Source organism: Peromyscus californicus, unplaced genomic scaffold (genome assembly GCF_007827085.1).
Source record: "Peromyscus californicus insignis strain IS unplaced genomic scaffold, ASM782708v3 Scaffold_4__1_contigs__length_199733344, whole genome shotgun sequence".
NCBI classification, from domain to species: Eukaryota; Metazoa; Chordata; class Mammalia; order Rodentia; family Cricetidae; genus Peromyscus; species Peromyscus californicus.
In genome coordinates this window covers 21,448,035-21,465,459 of record NW_026294562.1, presented here as the reverse complement: position 1 = coordinate 21,465,459, position 17,425 = coordinate 21,448,035, and the positions used below count along the sequence as shown (strand labels likewise).

The following is a 17,425-nucleotide window of genomic DNA, read 5'->3' as shown; positions in this document are numbered from 1 at the left end:
GCAACTTGTTCTTAAAGGGAAAAGAGCCAGCTCATGATCTATTGTCCCCACACTCCGGAGGCTGAGGCAGGAGTAAAGGCATCCTGGCTGCATATATAAGGAAGGCAATGCATACATAGCCAGGCAAGCTGGGGCTACAGAGTAAGACCCTGTCTTTAAAAAACATGTAAAAGAAAGGGATTGGAGAGGTTGTTCCAGAAGACCTGAGTTCAGTTCCTAGTGCCCACACTAGATGGCTCATAACCATGCAACTCTAGCTCCGGGGGATCTGATACCCTTTTCACACACATGCAACATATACTCACATATATACATACAAAAAACCAAAATGAAAATATTTTTGAAAGAGCGAATACATAAATAAATGGAAGGATTCTTACTTTTGGGTGGGAGGAAACACTGGTGACTGTACACTGTCTTGTCTGTGACTAGACCCTCGGTGGCGTTCAGCAGGGACAGGCTTTTCTGGATTAGGAGAGGATCTCACATTAGTATTAAAGTGAAATATCAGTGCCCATCCCCAAATCCAGCCACTCAGCTGTGTAGGACCCTCTTTGGCCAGATGTCTTCCCAATACCCTGTCTTCTATGGAGTTCTCAGTCTGTGTACTTGTGACTCTCTTGGTGTGTGTGTGTGCTCTTAGGACCATAGCTCCCTCCCTCTTGGCAGTGTTACCACGCTGGTACCTCCGAGTTCCTCCTTCAGCAGTGTCCATGAAGACAGAACCCCTGGGTACCGGACTGTAAATGTCTGAGCACAGGTGGGTGCCAGGCGATGAACAGGCTCCACAGTCCTCTGCACAGCTCATTCTCTGCTTTCTCTGTCTAACTGCCCTTCAAGTGTTACCACACCTTCATGTGTCTTGCTTAGTCGTGAGATGTCGTATAAGTAACTTATTGCTGATGAGAGGTAAAAATCTCAGGATTTAAGAATGATCTACTTGTGAAAAATTAATTGAATCAAAGTCCAGGTCGCCCTTGATTGTTGACATCACTTGGATCTCAGGATGCACTTGAGGGAGGGTAGGAAATAAGCATAACCATGGAGCTTAAGAAATCTCTGTTGAAGCCCATAGGGAACTTTCCTACTGTGACATTAAAAGAAAAAAGCTACATGTAGGGAACTTCAAAGGAACAGAAGCAGTGACTCCCGTGCTAAAAGTGGTCAGCCCGAGTGCACTGACATTCAGCCAGCCTTGAACTCTAGAGCTATTTCAGATGTGTGGCAGGTTACTTTGAACTGCCATGCTAACTCTGTGCTCATTTCTTTAAAACTCAGAAATTCCCAAAGGAGCACAATGCTCACACTCGGTTGTGGCTGTCTTAAGCTTTGACCACACTGGTGTGTCGCGTCTAGACACTGTTAGCCAGGGCCTTGCCGTCTTGTAAAAGCTTCCCCCACTTGGTAGAGCTGTGACAGCCCCCATAATTACAGTAACTCGGTTTCCAGAACTGTTGGGTCTCTCAGGCTGTCCAAATATCCAGAAACGAGCTCGAACTGGACTAGAGGGTTTCTGGCCATTAGATAAAAGCCAGCATTCCTCTGGAACTTGTGAAACTGGTTCCTATCTGTGAAAAGGAGCATTTCCCTTACCTCTGGCAGAAGGGACACATGGCTACCTGTGGTGCCTGTCAGAATACCAAAGTCCATGTGCTACAAGCCGCAAAAATATACAAAGTAGGATTTCGGCTGATTATGACAAAGCTAATACCTGGAAGAAGTCAAGGGCCTTCCAGAGGTCAAGCTGTGGTTCAAGGAGCCTTGGTGATATTTGGCTTTTGATTATCAGCCATTTTCTGCTATGAGTTTCTTGTGTGCTATTGTAGCTTTTCCATCATTTATTGGGCACCATTTCCCCTCTACTAAAGGAATATTTAGATAACCTTCTGCGCTAACAGCTATGCACAGCAGGAACCCCAGTTCAAGCCTCCCTATAATTATCATCATTGGCAGCATCCAGCCAGGTCCATCCCCAGACAGAGGAAAGTATCTTATCAGAGAACCTCTGTATTCTCTAAGAACAGACTTAAGTGTCCAGACTACCTGTTTGAGAAGGCCTGGCGGATGTGCCAATTAAGCTTAACTTTCTCCTTTCCCAAATCTTACCACTAGTTCCAGATCTCCCTTTAACTATCACCAGAGGCATCTAGCTGTACACAGGTTGCCTAGCAACCAAGCTGACTTTCCCCCACCCTGCAGAAAAATGGCAGATAGCTTAGACAGATAGGAACCACGGGGGGGGGGGGGGGGGGGGGGGGGGGGGAGGCAGTTTTATTTTCTCCCATTAACCTAGCAACTTATAGATTCTTAACATTTTTCTACCAATCATGTTTAAGACTATAGTTGAGCACATAAGATCCCTCTTCTTAGATATTACCCAAATTTAGCCTTTAGTTAATTCATTTCCCCATTAGTCACTTCCCTTTTGGGTTGCAAATGATAATTAACAATTACTGCCCCACTTTGTGATTCTTATCACCCCTCCGTTTGACCCTGGAAGCCTGGCTTTGCACTGCCAAGGGATTACTGCTTGTAAGTGTATGTATACTGGGCACGGGAGGATGGAGAAGAAGATTTGGAAGAATAAATGACTGGACTAAGAGCTCTGTGTGCTGAGATTCTATTTCCCAAAAATAGTCCTCACCGTTTGTAGTTCCCTCTCCTGAGCCCCTGGGATGTATAATATTAAGGCTGGTCCCTCTAATATTATACAAGATCCATGCTGGCCTCTGGGCTCCCCAGTATCACAAGGACCTGTTGCACGTTTCAAAGTCCGTGCTAGCATCAGGCATTCCCTCCCCACAGCCGCTCGTCCCTCCAATGATCTGATTGTTCTCACTATTTGCTCGCTTACTCTCTCTAGCTGTACTCTAGCCTCATCTCTTCTTATCTCAATATCTCCACGATTCTCTCTTGCTTCCCTAGTCCTGGCTATGTTCAGTCTACTTCTCTCTGCTCTAGACTCTTCCAGATGCCTCTGGCTGTTTTCTCTCATATCCACAATAAAAACCTTAACCACGTCATAGATCAGTCACATCAGCAGTTTCTTTTCCTGCACCCACTTACATATAAGAACTCAAGTAGATTGTTTCTCTGGATTCCTGTCTTCCTGCCCTAGGCCATACCATCACCACCACCACCAACCCCAGTCATGAGAGATATCTATCAGTCATCTGACTTTAACTCACTGGTCATCCCAGCAATGGACAAATACCAGCTGAAAAAGGAAACTTTTCAACCTGTGTCCCAGCTTGTAAGCAGAAATGATTCTTACAGAGTTTACCTCACCCAAACAAAGCCCTGCATGGTCTCAAGTCACTAGTCTCCTTGTCGGTCTGTCTTTCTCACTCTTTACATTCCTGAAGTCTCCTCCCCAGGGCAGAGATGGCTGCTCCCTCCCTTTGGGTTTAAATGGCCACTGCTTCTGCTTTTGGAAGGAGTCCAAAAGAAGCCGCTTGCTACACTCCTCTGTGGGAAGCCTGAGCAGCAGGGGGCAAGCCAGCAGCCTGCCCAACCTGGTTTTGGAGACTCTCAAAGCCTTTAAGTTTACAGAGAGGCTCCAGTCACTAGGACTGTCTGCTCTGCTCCTGCTTATCAGGCTGGAAAGCCTGGAAGGATGCACAAGGCATGCATGGGATGTCCAGGAACAGAAAACTTCAAAGGGGAGGCAGAGAACCACAGGACAGCCAAGGAGGGGGTGGGGGACAGAAACAGCCTGCGGGAAGAAAGAAGCAGGGAAAGAATGGGGGAGAAACCTAATGGTGCGATAAAAGGGGAGGTGAGAGCAGCGGTGTGTGCTCAGAAAAAAGCCACTGTCCCCTGAGCAGGGACCCCAGCACGCTCTGTGAAAGGACACGTGCTGTGATGAAGCACAGGGTGCCCTCATGGGTGGAGTTGGATGGGTGCAGGACTTCAATGTGTCTGTGCTCTAAGTGTCGACATCATGAGTGAGTCATCTTTTCTCTTTCCTGTCCCCAATCATGCTTTTCAAATACAAACTTTTTAAATGAGGTGACTATTGAAAAGTATGTTGTTTTGAGAGATGGTGAAGCAAAGGCAGAGAAGAAGTATTTGAAGATGTACTAAGACTACGGGCATTTGGACTTTGAGAACTTTGCCACAGCTCTTCTTTAAATAAACAGGGTTTTAAAAATTCGTGACCTCGTCTAAGCTGTTCTGAGACGTGTAGGTAGCTCTAGGGTCATACATAGTACCACCATATTGCTTTCTAGCTGGCGGTGGCCGTCTGCAGTAAGCAAGCGGCAGGCAGGCTGTAGCTAGCCTCCTCCACAGGTCCTGCCTGCTATGCTCAAGCTTCGGAGCTAACTTTGCTATTCACTACTTCAGTGCAAAACACTAATCATTCAGAAGAGTTGGCTTCATATTAACAATTGGCTTCTAAATAATGAAAGAAATTCAGAATTAAGGATTTATATGCAAATCATTAATAGAAAAATGACTTTGGAGTACATTCTCAATCTTCAGAATAAACACATTTACCTTCACAAATATTTGATGCATTCTGTGGAGAGGCAACTGGAGTCTATGTTAAGAAAAAAAAAAGACAAGGACATTCAGCACAGCAGAACATGGAGATAAAAGTCAGAGCAATATTAAATATGCTGGTAGAGATTTGATGTAGCTACTCCAAATCATGCCAACATAGCGAAAGCAGTTTTCATTCATTGAAAACTGGATGAGTGTGTCTCGTGGAAGGAACGGCGTGCTTCATTGTGGGGACACGACTAATCTGTCAACAGTGTTGATGGACACCATGACCCTCAGCAGCTGCCAGGCAGCAGTGCTTATGTGGTGGGCATCGGGCATCTGGCTTTGGTCTCATGGTCCCACCTTCTATGAATCCTAAGCAATAGTCACTGTCAGGTTCTAGAGTCAGCTCAGGTCCAGCTGGGCTGAGTTGCATCATGGACTTGTCCAGGGTCACCGCATTCTGATCAGAAGCTGAGTTTGGTCTGTGACTATTTATCTGATACATAGTGGTCTGCTATTTGCTCTGGGGTCAGCAGTGATGGAGGCATGGATGACTGCACATCTCCTGTTATCTGCTGCACACATTCAGGAAGGCTAACAGAATCCAGCAAGGACCACCTCATCAGGAGTAGCACCTTCCCAGCTCCCTGAGACTGGAAGTTGCTCTGGGTTGTCCAGGCAGCAGCTTCAATTGCTAAGCCTTCTGTGTTGAGCACAACTGGATGCACTGTTGACCTTAAGTAAGTGGCTAACAACCGGGACTGCAGGAAACGTGAAGCACTTTCAAGTGCAGAATCAACTTACTGTCTTCAGTGGTGTGGCTGTTTTCTTCCTGGGGAATAAGAGATTAGCCTTGTTAGACACAAGCAAGACGAAGCAGAGCTACCGGTAACCTTCTTCTTAGACCTAAACCATGAAAGTGAAAACAGTGGGTAGGAAGACTGAGCTTGAAGCACAGACAGGAATGGATGGAGGGTTTAGTTGTGATGATCCTCCCAACAGATGGAGAAGGGTTAACTCTCTTAGTCAGCACTCTATTGTTCTATTGTTTTGTGAAGAGACACCATGACCAAGGCAATTCTTATAAAAGAAAGCATTTAATTGAGGGCTTGCTTACAGTTTCAGAGGTTTAGTCCGTAATCAGTATGACAGGGAGCATGGTAGCATGCAGGCAGGTTCTGGAGCAGTAGCTGAGAGCTGCATCCTGATCTATAGGTAGAGAGACAGAGAGAGAGAGAGAGAGAGAGAGAGAGAGAGAGAGAGAGAGAGAGAGAGAGAAAAGAAGAAGAAGAAGAAGAAGAAGAAGAAGAAGAAGAAGAAGAAGAAGAAGAAGAAGAAGAAGAAGAAGAAGAAGGAAGAAGAAGAGGAGGAGGAGGGGAGAGGAGAGGAGGGGAGAGAGAGACTGACTCTTGGCCTTATGTGGGCTTTTGAGACCTCAAAGCCCACCCTCAGTGACACACTTCCTCCAACAAGGCCACACCTCCTAATCCTTTCAAATAGTGCCACTCCCTAAGCATTCAAATATATGAGCCTATAGGAGCTATTCTTATTCAAGCCACCACATTAAGGTTAGTAAACAAAGGTCCAGCTGCCAAAAGTCATCAGAACAACTCTTGTCTCAGGTCTGCTGCTGGCTGCTTGGTGACCTTGGGCCCTTCTTTTGGTGGTAAGGCAACTGCGCGCTCTAGCTTCCTCAGTGTGAACTGAGGAGTGAGGTAAATGCAGGGCCCTTCCCACACCCCTGGCACTCTGAGGGTACTGCCTGGGGCCCAAGTAAAGGTAAACAAATAAAAATAAAAAACCGCCGGGCGGTGGTGGCGCTCGCCTTTAATCCCAGCACTCGGGAGGCAGAGCCAGGCGGATCTCTGTGAGTTCGAGGCCAGCCTGGTCTACAGCGCGAGATCCAGGAAAGGCGCAAAGCTACACAGAGAAACCCTGTCTCGAAAAACCAAAAAAAAAAAAAATAAATAAAAAACCAATCAAGCAGGTGAGGGTGCAACCATCACCTTTCTGTATCCACCTCTGCTCTATTTCCAGGCAACTGTTCTCTGATGTCTGTCTTCCAGGAGACCCACAACTCCACTAGTTCAAAGTCTTTGTGATCTACGGTCCCAAATGTCTGCACCTATGCCAACATTCCCATTTATCTTGGCTTTCTTAGAACTTGGACGTACTGTTGCTAAGGCTTTCTGCTTCTTGCTGGAGTTTATTTTTAATTCTTTTCCCTTTCCTTGACTCAGCTCCCCACTCTCTTCTCCCTCCTCCCCACTGCTCCCTCTCATGCTTTGTCTGACAGCTGAGGTATAGGGAAGAGTACTAATAATAATCCAGTGTCTGTAAGAAGTCTATCTGGAACTAGGTTAAGCTCCTCATAGATGACTTCAACCATTTAAAGGACCTTCCCAAGTGTGTATTATAGATAGTGAAACCCTGCCTCAAACAAAACTGAAAACCCAGAAGAAGCTGTGTGTGGTCGCATGGGCTTTTAATTCCAGCATGTGGGAGGCAGAGGCCGGCAGCCAGTCTGACCTACATAGCACGTTCCAGGCCAGCCAGGACTACACCGTGAGACCCTATCTCAATTGTTTTTCTATTATTGTCACATTTTAGAGATCAGGAAACAGGCTCAGAAAGACCAAGTAACTGCTCAGAGAGAAGCATCAATGGAGAACTAACAGGAGTCCTTGGGGCAGCAGGACCCCACCATCCCACACACCCAGATCTCATACAACCACTCTCCTCAATCAGTACTCACCCAGCTCGCGGCAGTGGGGACGGTGCAGCAGGCAAAGATGACTTGGAGTCCCAGACCCCACTGTTTCGACCTGCACAGAACGTACATGAGTCAGGAATGTACATGCGCTGCCTTCAGGAATGGTTGTACTAGTGAGGCTGGGATTTCTGAGACACGCATGCTTTGTGTGACTTTAAGTGAAGGGCATAGATCTAGTGACACTGAATCTGGGGGCCAAATGTCTGGGCACAGATGATGAGAGATTTGAGATGCCATATAGGGGCAGGGGATAATACAGTAGTTGAAGCACTGGCCACCCAAGAGTGAAGACCAGAGTCAGATCCCCAGAGCCCATGTAAATGCCAGGTGGGCATGGCTGCTTGCTTGTAATGCCAGTCTTGAAAAGTAGAGCTGGGAAACTCTAGCGGAGAAATCTAGGAGCAAGATTAGCCAGATTGATGAACTCTAAGTTTGACTGAGAGACCCTGCCTCAAGGAGTAAGGTGGAGAGTGATGGAGGGTGATTCCCAACGTCAGTCTCAGGCCCCCACATGCACATGCACCCACACATCTGTGCCTACACAACGCAAACATGTACACAAATGAGAAAAGAAAATAATGCCAACATACAGCTCTCACACAGGCTGTAGGTTAGAAGGTCACTCTAACGCTTCTGGAAGACCTGGTCCTCAGACTCATGGGCAAGTTCAAGGACCCTGATTCTGAGAGCCCAATGAAAACACACAAAAGTTCCTTTGGGAGGGAGCCAAGAAATACCACTTGCCCTGAGTATGCTGTAGAGGTATGCTCAACAAAGGTGTCTAGAGACATATGGGCTCAGCGACTCCTCCTGGTGCACACGGCCCTCCCATTTCATGTGTGTCACACTTCAGCACAGTGTCTGCCCCTCATGCACACCAGAGAATGTCTACACACTCACAGCCAAGTAAGGGCAAGTGCTGGGCCATTCCCCACATCACGTCTTCTGAACTCATAGAAGGGACCCAGCAACCTGGACATATATTCACGCCCTCCCCACCTGCCTGGCTGAAAACAGAGCCAGACAGTCACAAAGGAAGCAGTGGGAGAGGCAATAGATTCCCCATACAGGGACTGCTTGGACACTACTGCTCAGTAAGACAGAAGGTTCATGATTAGAATTTGTGATGGGTCAAACTGAATTGAATAAACATTGTGTGTGGTGTCCATGCATGCATGTGCTTGTGCATGTGTGTAGAGAACAGAGGAGGATGCCAGGTGTCCTGCTCCATTATTCTGCCTGATTCCTTTTAGATTGGGTCTTGCATTAAACCTGGAGCTAGGCTGGCAGCCAGCAGGTTCCAGTGACCCTCCTGTCTCTACCCACCCTCTCAGAGCTGGAGTTATAGTTCCATGCATGCTCATGCCTGACTTTTAACATGTGTGCTTAGAGAGCCAAACTCAGGTTCTCATCTTGACCAGTAAGCGCTCACACTCACTGAGTTATCTCCCAAGCCGTGAATAAGAGGCTACCAGAGAGAGTGGATACACAGGAGATACCCTAGGGTAAGCTTGGGTCAGATCTGTTGCCCAGTGTACTGCTTTAGCTTCCTGTCAACACAGAAATGGGTTACCAAGTGTCACTGAGGACCTGGTCTGTGGGAAGCACTGAGGCATTCACAGATCCCTTGGAGGGTGCCTGGAGAAGAGACATGTGTCCTCCTGGCATCTCACCCTGAAGAAAAAGGCCTTCAAAAGTATTGAAAGTCAGCCGGGTGGTGGTGGCACATACCTTTAAACCCAGCACTCGGGAGGCAGAGCCAGGCATATCTCTGTGAGTTCGAGGCCAACCTGGGCTGCGGAGTGAGTTCCAGGAGAGGCGCAAAGCTACACAGAGAAACCCTGTCTCGAAAAACCAAAAAGAAGCCGGGCGGTGGTGGCGCACGCCTTTAATCCCAGCACTCGGGAGGCAGAGCCAGGCAGATCTCTGTGAGTTCGAGGCCAGCCTGGGCTACCAAGTGAGTTCCAGGAGAGGCGCAAAGCTACACAGAGAAACCCTGTCTCGAAAAAACCAAAAAAAAAAAAAAAAAAACAAAAAAAAAAAAAGAAAAAAAGTATTGGAAGTTAGGCCACAGGGTTATTCTCTTAACTTCTGTGCAGAGCCGTTCTTGTTGAGCTGAGTGCTAATGTCACTAACCGCTGCCAAACCAGAGTGGGTGGTCCTGATTGCTCTGGGCCTTCTCCAGCACGGCTCCTACTTACGGCTTACTGACTTAAACGCAATGTTAGAAAACATGTAAGAAAGGAAAGCACATTTTTAAGTGTTGGGTCTCAGACTGCCCATATATCCAGAAAGGAGCTCAAGACGAACTATAGAAGGATTTCAGGCAGATAGATAGAAGCTAGCATCCCTCAGGAACTTGTGAAATCCACAGCCCCCCAACCCCCAACCCCACCCCCATCCTCCAAAAGGAGTCCTTTCCCTTGACTCTCCATTAACATATGCCTGCGGCAGCTGTCAGCCTGTGCTGCTCCCTCAAGGCTCCCTCAGTATCCCAAGTACCTGTTGTACATTTCAAAGTCCACACTAGCGTCTAGGCCCTTCCCTCCCTCAGCTACTCATCCTCCTTATAACCCACACGATTTGTTCACCCCACATCCTCTCTACTTCCTGCTATCCTCTGTCTTGCTATATCACCTTGCTTTCTCGCTCTTCTCGCGAGTCACTCCCCTGCTACGCTCTATTCTCTATTGCCATCTCCACTATTCTCCCGCTGCCCCTGCTTCCCTGGTCCTGGTCACGGCCGTGGCCAGTTTGTTTCTCTCTCTCTCTGCTCTGGACTCTTCCAGGGGCCTTTGGATATTTTCTCTCTTTTACTCACAATAAAAGCCTTCCCCCAATAATGGAGCAGTCATGTCCACAGTTTTCTTACTGTGCTCCCTCACATACAGTGAGCTGTACCTGTGACACGAAAATAAAGAGAAATGTCATCCGACCATGGTGTGTGAGTCCCTCTGTGATCATCTGATAGCTGAGTAAAGTTGAACAGTAAGGTTGACACTGCAAGTAGACTAGCTACCCATGTTCAGAGAGAAGAATTCAGGGCAGAGGGGGCAACCATGTCTGAAAAAATAGGAAGCAGATAAAAGGTCTAAGTCAGACCCCACCCCCACCCCCACCTTTGTTAGACCACTGCCTGGTTTTTCTACTGAGTTATCCTTTCCTCCATGTCCCCAACCAGCACACTGACATCTCCCTTTTCTTTCCTCTCCATAAATAGCTTTTAGCCGGCAGACAGGAGGGCCTTCCAGCTGCAGTCTGGGGAAGCAAAGCATGGTGCTGATGCAAACCCATGCTCTTAGGCCAGTGATGTGATTCAACAGATAAAAGTGCTTGTCGCCAAGCCTGAGGAGCCAAGTTCAATCCCCAGAACCCACATGGTGAGGGAACTGACTTTACAAAGTTGTCCTGAGACCTCCTCGTGTGTACCAAGGAAAACGTGCCCTGTCCCCTGACAAATACATTTAAAAAAAAAAAAAAATCCACTGTGATCTTAGGAAGATAGAACTGTACTTATTTCTCTGTCATCAAACTGGCTGGGTGACCTCTTCGAAACAGTCTCAGGTGCTCTGTGAAATGGGACACTCCTCATCTTACCAAATTTACTGTTCATGGTCAGACAACAGGATAAATCTGACATTTTAAGAATCAGCCAGACACAGCCAGAATCCAGGAAAGGAGCAAAAATTTGTGATGGCTAAAAACTTTATAGTGAGGGAAAAGAGCCAGATGTTCAGAAGCCAGATGCACAGAGCCGCCTAGTGAGTGATTCTGTCTATGTGAAATGTCAGCAAAAGCAGGTTTACAGCAGCAGACGCAGACATGCGGTTGCCTGGAGCCGGAAGTGGGGACGGCACTGACTATAAAAATGGACATAACTGATCCTGGGGGCTGGGTGGGCATGGACATTTTCTAAAAGTGAGATGGGGCAGCGATTACATAATGTGTTACTATAAACGTCATGGTTCATAGAAATCACTGACTTTATACTAAGATGGGTGAGTGTTTTATATAATACTCAAATCATAACTCATAAAGGATTAGTAAACAGGATTGTTATCAGTGTCTTGCGATGAAGACCCCAGTGTCTCTGGGTACTGTCAGAGAGCTAGGGACTGCAAATGTGCCACCCGCCCCTCACTAACACCGAGTGGAGCAGATGGAGGCTCAGAGAGGGCAAGAGGCAGGGCCACGTGAGCTGTGGACCCAGACAGGCACTTCTCTCTAGCCAGGAGTCTGTACTGTTCTTTGGAGGCTTGCTGTGCAGGTCAGAGTCACTGTTACCTCTCTCGAAAGGAGGGCTAAGGTTTTTCTGTGACCGTGAAGGGAGAGAGGAGACAGACCCCTCTACTCACCAGTTAGGCCCTTCTGCTCTCCCAGAGTGTAGCCAGACCAAGGGGCACATCAGTGGGATGACCCCAACAGGCACCCACATTCCTTTCTGAACATGCCCAGTTCTTGGTTGGGACACTCTAAGGGATGAGTGTGGTAGATGATGTACCAAAAGCATAAAAGTAGGAGGGATAATCAGCGTCCGTCTCTATCTCTGTCTTGAGCAGAAATTTAGAAGTGTTCATTTTAAAGGTGCAGGTTGGGTGCCAACTGCTGCTTACTTTCTCAGCTAGGAAATTCATTTACAGGTCCTCAGTGTGTCCTGCTTCTGTGTTTTTTCCACAGCACTCTACTTCAGCTTCGTTTGTTCTGTTAACCCCACCCACCCCCACGTCAACCACGAAAGCCCCAGAGCTCCATCTCTTTGCAAGCGTTCTTGGAGACTGCTATTTTCTGCTATTACTAGACGGTGTAGCATCCCATACTCTGAAGCATGCACACAAAGATTCCATCCAGCAATTCTGCAACAATTTGGGCTGCATTAGTGTGAAATTCAGTTTGCACATTTATGGGGATTTATAAATTTCATGTTTTTTTGGGAGGTGGGGTAGGGGGACAGAATTGTAAATGATACCAACTTAGAGAAAGCTCAGAAATACAGATTCTATCTATCCTTTTCTGATAAGAGCTACAGACCAACCAGACATTTTACTCTCTCCAAATTCTCACTGGGAGACAAGTCCCTATGGACTGAGCTGCTTGGTTTCTTTAAACTGGTGGTTCTCATCCAGCTAGGAGTTGATCCCAACTCAGAGATCATTGGCACCATGTGGGGATATTTTTGCCCATCACATTTAGGGAGATGATTTGGAATCCAGTGGGTAGAGGTCAGGGCAATGCCAGGAAGCCTGTGGGCATCGATGAGACTAAGACTTTGTTCCCCATTATCAGGAAACTTGGGGATATAGGTGATTGTTCACGTATGATCTTAGTTGTGAATCTCTTTTGGAACAGATTCAAAACGAAAGCAACCACACATATACTTTACCTATGACATTCCCTGGAGGTGACATTGGCTTTGAGCTGTTTGGCTTGGTTGATCTATTCACCATGGGAGCTGAAATACACAAATATGCACACATGGAGTGATTACAGGCATGTTCCACTGAGGAAAGTTCTTGTAGAGAGAAAGATAATTGGTCAAGCCAGAGAATCTGCAAAGATTCCATGACCCTTATTAGTCACATAAACCATCCACAGAAATCTCGTGGGGAAGCTCTGGATTGGATAGATCAGTGACTAAAGAAGTGAAATAAGGTGATCTGCTAAAGTACACATGGATCAGAATGTCACCCCCCTGGAGGCTTGGGAGACAAAAGAGAGTTGGGCTTTGTTTTGTTTTAATCAAAAGTATATTAAAGCTATACACGGCGGTGCCAAATCAATCACTCTTTCCCTTCCATACACAAATTCTCTTGGATTTTGAGATGGTTTGAGGGGAGGAGAGAGGGGATGTGTAGGTATTGTTTTGTGTAATGGGTGGCTTGATCTTAAAGCTATTGCTCATGCTTGGAGAGTATAGGAGAGCATTGTTATTAAACAACAAACAAACAAAAACTCCAGGAAAGTTGAGGACAGTTCTCTCTGGTCCAGTTTATTAGATGGGAAGTATCACCTGCCTTTTATATTTTCCAAAGTCACTATTTCTGGAGGGTGCTGTTTCCACGTCTGATCTGAGACGTGTTGGCAATGGCATTTCTTATCCCTGGCAGGATTTGCAGACAAAGCATCCCATAGGCCTGAGACAGGTGGAGCTAAAGAGCCAGGATGAGAGTACATGGGCTCTCACTTTATCGTTTCTCCACAGACTTGCTCACAGTACAGTGTTTCTCAGTCCACCCTGTGGCTTGCAATCCTGTGAGCGTTAGCTTTTGAGAACCATTCTTCATGGAGGCAGCTGAAGTTAATAGCTCCAGAGTTTTTGTAACCTGGGTCTAAAACTGTCAACATGGAAGGAGGAGAAAGGCTCTGAACCAGATGCTCCCCTAGCCAAAGGGGGTGTGGTTACAGAGGAGCAGCCCTGTCAATTCCGAGTTCCCCAGCACTTACTGCTGAACAGCCTGGTGCAGGCTAACTGCTAGAAGTTTTCAGGCACTCCAAACTCCAAATGCTTACCTTTCTCAGTAGGCAGCGGGCTGCTTTCTCTGGGATGGATATAGTTTTCATCATTATCCTCCACAGGGACCACATAATCAGCCTAAAAGAAACAGAAGTGCATGAAGAGAATGCTCGCTATAAGTTCATAGTTAACTGTGGGAGAGATTTTTGTTTTTATGAAAGCTTTAATGGGCTGCAATTCACATACTAGAAAATTGCACGAGGTGAAGTTTACAATGGGGTGCCTTTTGGCATTTAGTTATCCATTGGATCAACAGGGGCTTGTCGACTAGACTCTGTCCCATGAGTGCTAAGTCCATGGCTACTGAAGTCTCTTAAGTAAAGTGTATAATACCAGTTGTATTTTCTGTGATGAAACATCAGGGGCAGATGCGACTTATGGAAGGAAGAGTTTATTTGGGTTTAGGGTTCCAGAGGGGCAAGCACCCATGATGGTGGGGAGGCACAATAGCAAACAGAAGGCATGGTAGCAGGATGTTGAGAGCTCACATCTTTAATCACAAGTGTGAACCAGAGCCTTCACTGGATGTGGGGTGAGATTATATAAACTCAAATGCCCATCCCAGTGACATACTTCTTCCAGCAAGGCCACTCCTCCTGAACCTCCCCAAACAGTGCCACCAGCTGGGGACCAAATGTTCAAATGCCTGAGACTATGGGGGCCATTCTCATTCAGACTGCTACATCAATATTCAGCCAATTTTGGGTACTTTGATTTCCAGACTTCTGAAATACCTAATATGACTTTAGATATGTCTTATAGTTTGGATCTATATTCCTTTGATGGCTACTGCTTAGGTACTTACTATCCATATACATAACTTTGACTATTAATATTCTTTCCCACTTTTAATTGGGTTATTTACATTTCTATTGTTATGGTATATAGTTCCTTGTATGTACACACACACACACACACACACACACACACACACACACATATATATATATATATATATATATATATATATATATATATATGACTTGTGTTTTTTTCTCCAGTTTTGAGTCTCACTATGTGCATAGACTAGCACTGAACTGAGGTCCTCCTGCTTCAGATTCCTGGGGTGGGGATTACAGGCATGTGTAATAGGCCTTCCTCATGCTTTCTTGGTGTATCACTTCTACCACAAAGATCTAAATTTTAAGTCCACATTGTGTATCTTTTTTCTCTGCTGTTTGTGTTTTAGTATCATTAAAAAAAAATTGCCTAACTCAAGGCCATAAAGATTTCTACTTACACTTCCTTCCCTCTAAGAGCCCAATAGTTTCATATCTATGATCCACTTCTGGTTAATATTGCATATGGCATGAGAGAGGGCCCAATTCCCTCATTCTGCATGTAGATATATAGTTTTTCTAGCACCATTACTTTTTTAAAATCAGTTACTTCTTTACTAAATTTTCTTGGTCTTTGTCAACAACCAGTGGACCACTAATTGAGAGAGAGAAAGAGAGAGAGAGAGAGAGAGAGAGAGAGAGAGAGAGAGAGAGAGAGAGAGAGATTTTATACTGATAAAACACAAATGAGCTACCCAGGTCTTAAAAATAATTTTTCTAGAGAAGCAAAAAAAAAACAAAACAAAACAACAAGACCCTCCAAACAAAACAAAATAACGACAAAAACAGCAACAAAACCCCGACATTTCACTTAGCCATCCTAACAGCCCTGTCCGGTGGGTACTCCCACCCTCTCTGAGGTACAGAGAAAACACATAGCTTGCACAAGGCGGCAGACACAGGGTTTGAACCCAGTCTGAGTGCTGAGAACTTGAAGCACTCAGAAGGCACCTGCATGCCTCTCCCACAACCCACCCTCCACTCCACTTTTAGGGTTCTTCCTCTTTCCAGTCAGCTGCTGTTTCTCATCTCTTCCTCACCTTCAACAGGAGCTGTCCTGTCCATACTGCCTAGAATCCAGTCTATTTAGAGTTATGCTATTTATGGAACCAAGACATTTTTATTCCAAAAGACCAATGACAGAAAAGACTTGATCCAATCCCAACAAACTCTGTTTGTTCAAGGAGAGGGTCTATGCAATGTGCATTTCCAGTACTGCAATTCAGTGATTTAAAATTGCTACTTGTCAAAACTGGTGCATACTGAAGACCCATCACAATCTGTACCTTAAAGAGACTGCAGGCATTACTGTGATGTTTTGATGTAAACTTTATTATCCCATGGACAGTCTATAAAACCATAGCTGTAGTGTCATCCTGGTCTCCATAGTGAGTTCTAGGACAGCCAGTGCTACATAGACAGAACTTGTCTCAACAAAACAGAACAAAAACAAAACAACAACAAACGAAAGACCCAAAACAACAACAAACAAAACAAATAAAAAATCAAAGTTTCGGGGGTGATTAGGTTCTAAGTACTAGAAAAAGAAAAAATTGAGTGTGTCTGTGTGCATGTGTGTGGGTTTTGTCTTTTCTTTTTCTTTTTTGTGGAGTCTTTATTTTCTTTCTCCTGAGACAAGGTCCCATGTAGCCTAGCCTGGTTGTTTCACTCATTCTGTAGGCAAGGTTGACCTTGAACCCTGACCCTCCTGAATGATGGAACTACTGGCCTCTGCCACGACTCCTGATTCATGTGGTGTTGGAAATGGAACCCAGTGCTTTGTTCCTGCTAGAAAAAACACTCTATCATCTGAGCCACCTCCTCAGCCCTGTGTGTGTGTGTGTGTGTGTGTGTGTGTGTGTGTGTGTGTGTGTGTGTGTGTGTACAGGAGCATATGTGTGCCCAGAGGACAACCTCAGGAGTCATTCTTTTGGTGCTGACCACTTTGTGGGCTTTGTTTGATTTTTTTGTTTAGTTAGTTTTATTTACTTTTATTTTTTGTTTTTTGAGACTGGGTTTCTTTGTTTGACAGGGCCTCTTATCAGCCTGGGACTTACTCACTAATTAACTTTGGCTGGCCAGCCAGTCAGGCTGAAGGACCAGCCTGTCTCCACCAGTGCTGGGATTACTGGCAAGCCTCACGACCCATGGCTTTTTAGTGTGGCTTCTGTGGGAACTGAACTCTGGTCTTCCTGCTTGCAAAGCAAACCCGTCACCAGCTGAACCGTCACCCAGTCCCTTGTTTTGGTTTTTCTTTGCAACCTTTATTAAAGTCTCAACTTTCCATCGGCTCCTCCTAGAACATAGTCTTCTCTATACTTCTTCCCACTGCTGCAGGCTTTCCTGAGCCACCTCTGCAGGGATGCGGTGTACGGAACTCTGCCTCGCCTCACTGAGCTCCCTCCCACCTAATCACGGAAACGGAGACCCCGGCACAGCCCACGGAGTCTGGTCTGTGTCTAAATTCATGTCTTCATGTGAATTGGCCAACGGCCAAGAGTCTGACTGGTTCCTTTCTCTCTGCTGCTCTCTGCCACCCTGTGCCCTCCTTAAAGAGACAGCATCACCTCTCTGACTGACAGACAGACAGACTGACACAGCATTGAGAACCCACCACTCTCTAAGTCTGCTGCCATCAGCTTCTCGCCACCCCTAGCGCAGGAGTCAGGCACTGAAGTGTGTAGAGGTGACAGGAGTGAGGAGCCTTTCAGGATAAAGGTGTATACACGGTATGGGAGCCCATGATAAATGGAAAAAAGGGACCGGGATCCATTCACAACTGAACTGAGCTACCATGAGGCTCAGCAGCTT

The 17,425-nt window shown here is 46.1% G+C and overlaps 1 protein-coding gene across 1 annotated transcript in view; it reads right to left on the bottom strand.

The window, feature by feature from the left end:
* Blnk (B cell linker) overlaps positions 1-17,425 on the bottom strand; it is a 68,733-nt gene that overhangs the window by 12,539 nt on the left and 38,769 nt on the right. The window contains exons 7-12 of the mRNA XM_052713063.1: positions 13,772-13,853; positions 12,645-12,713; positions 7,247-7,316; positions 5,296-5,323; positions 4,501-4,543; positions 381-465 (exon numbers count right to left, since the gene is read on the bottom strand). Coding sequence (XP_052569023.1) covers positions 381-465; positions 4,501-4,543; positions 5,296-5,323; positions 7,247-7,316; positions 12,645-12,713; positions 13,772-13,853 — 377 coding nt within the window. The remainder of the gene's footprint in view (positions 1-380; positions 466-4,500; positions 4,544-5,295; positions 5,324-7,246; positions 7,317-12,644; positions 12,714-13,771; positions 13,854-17,425) is intronic.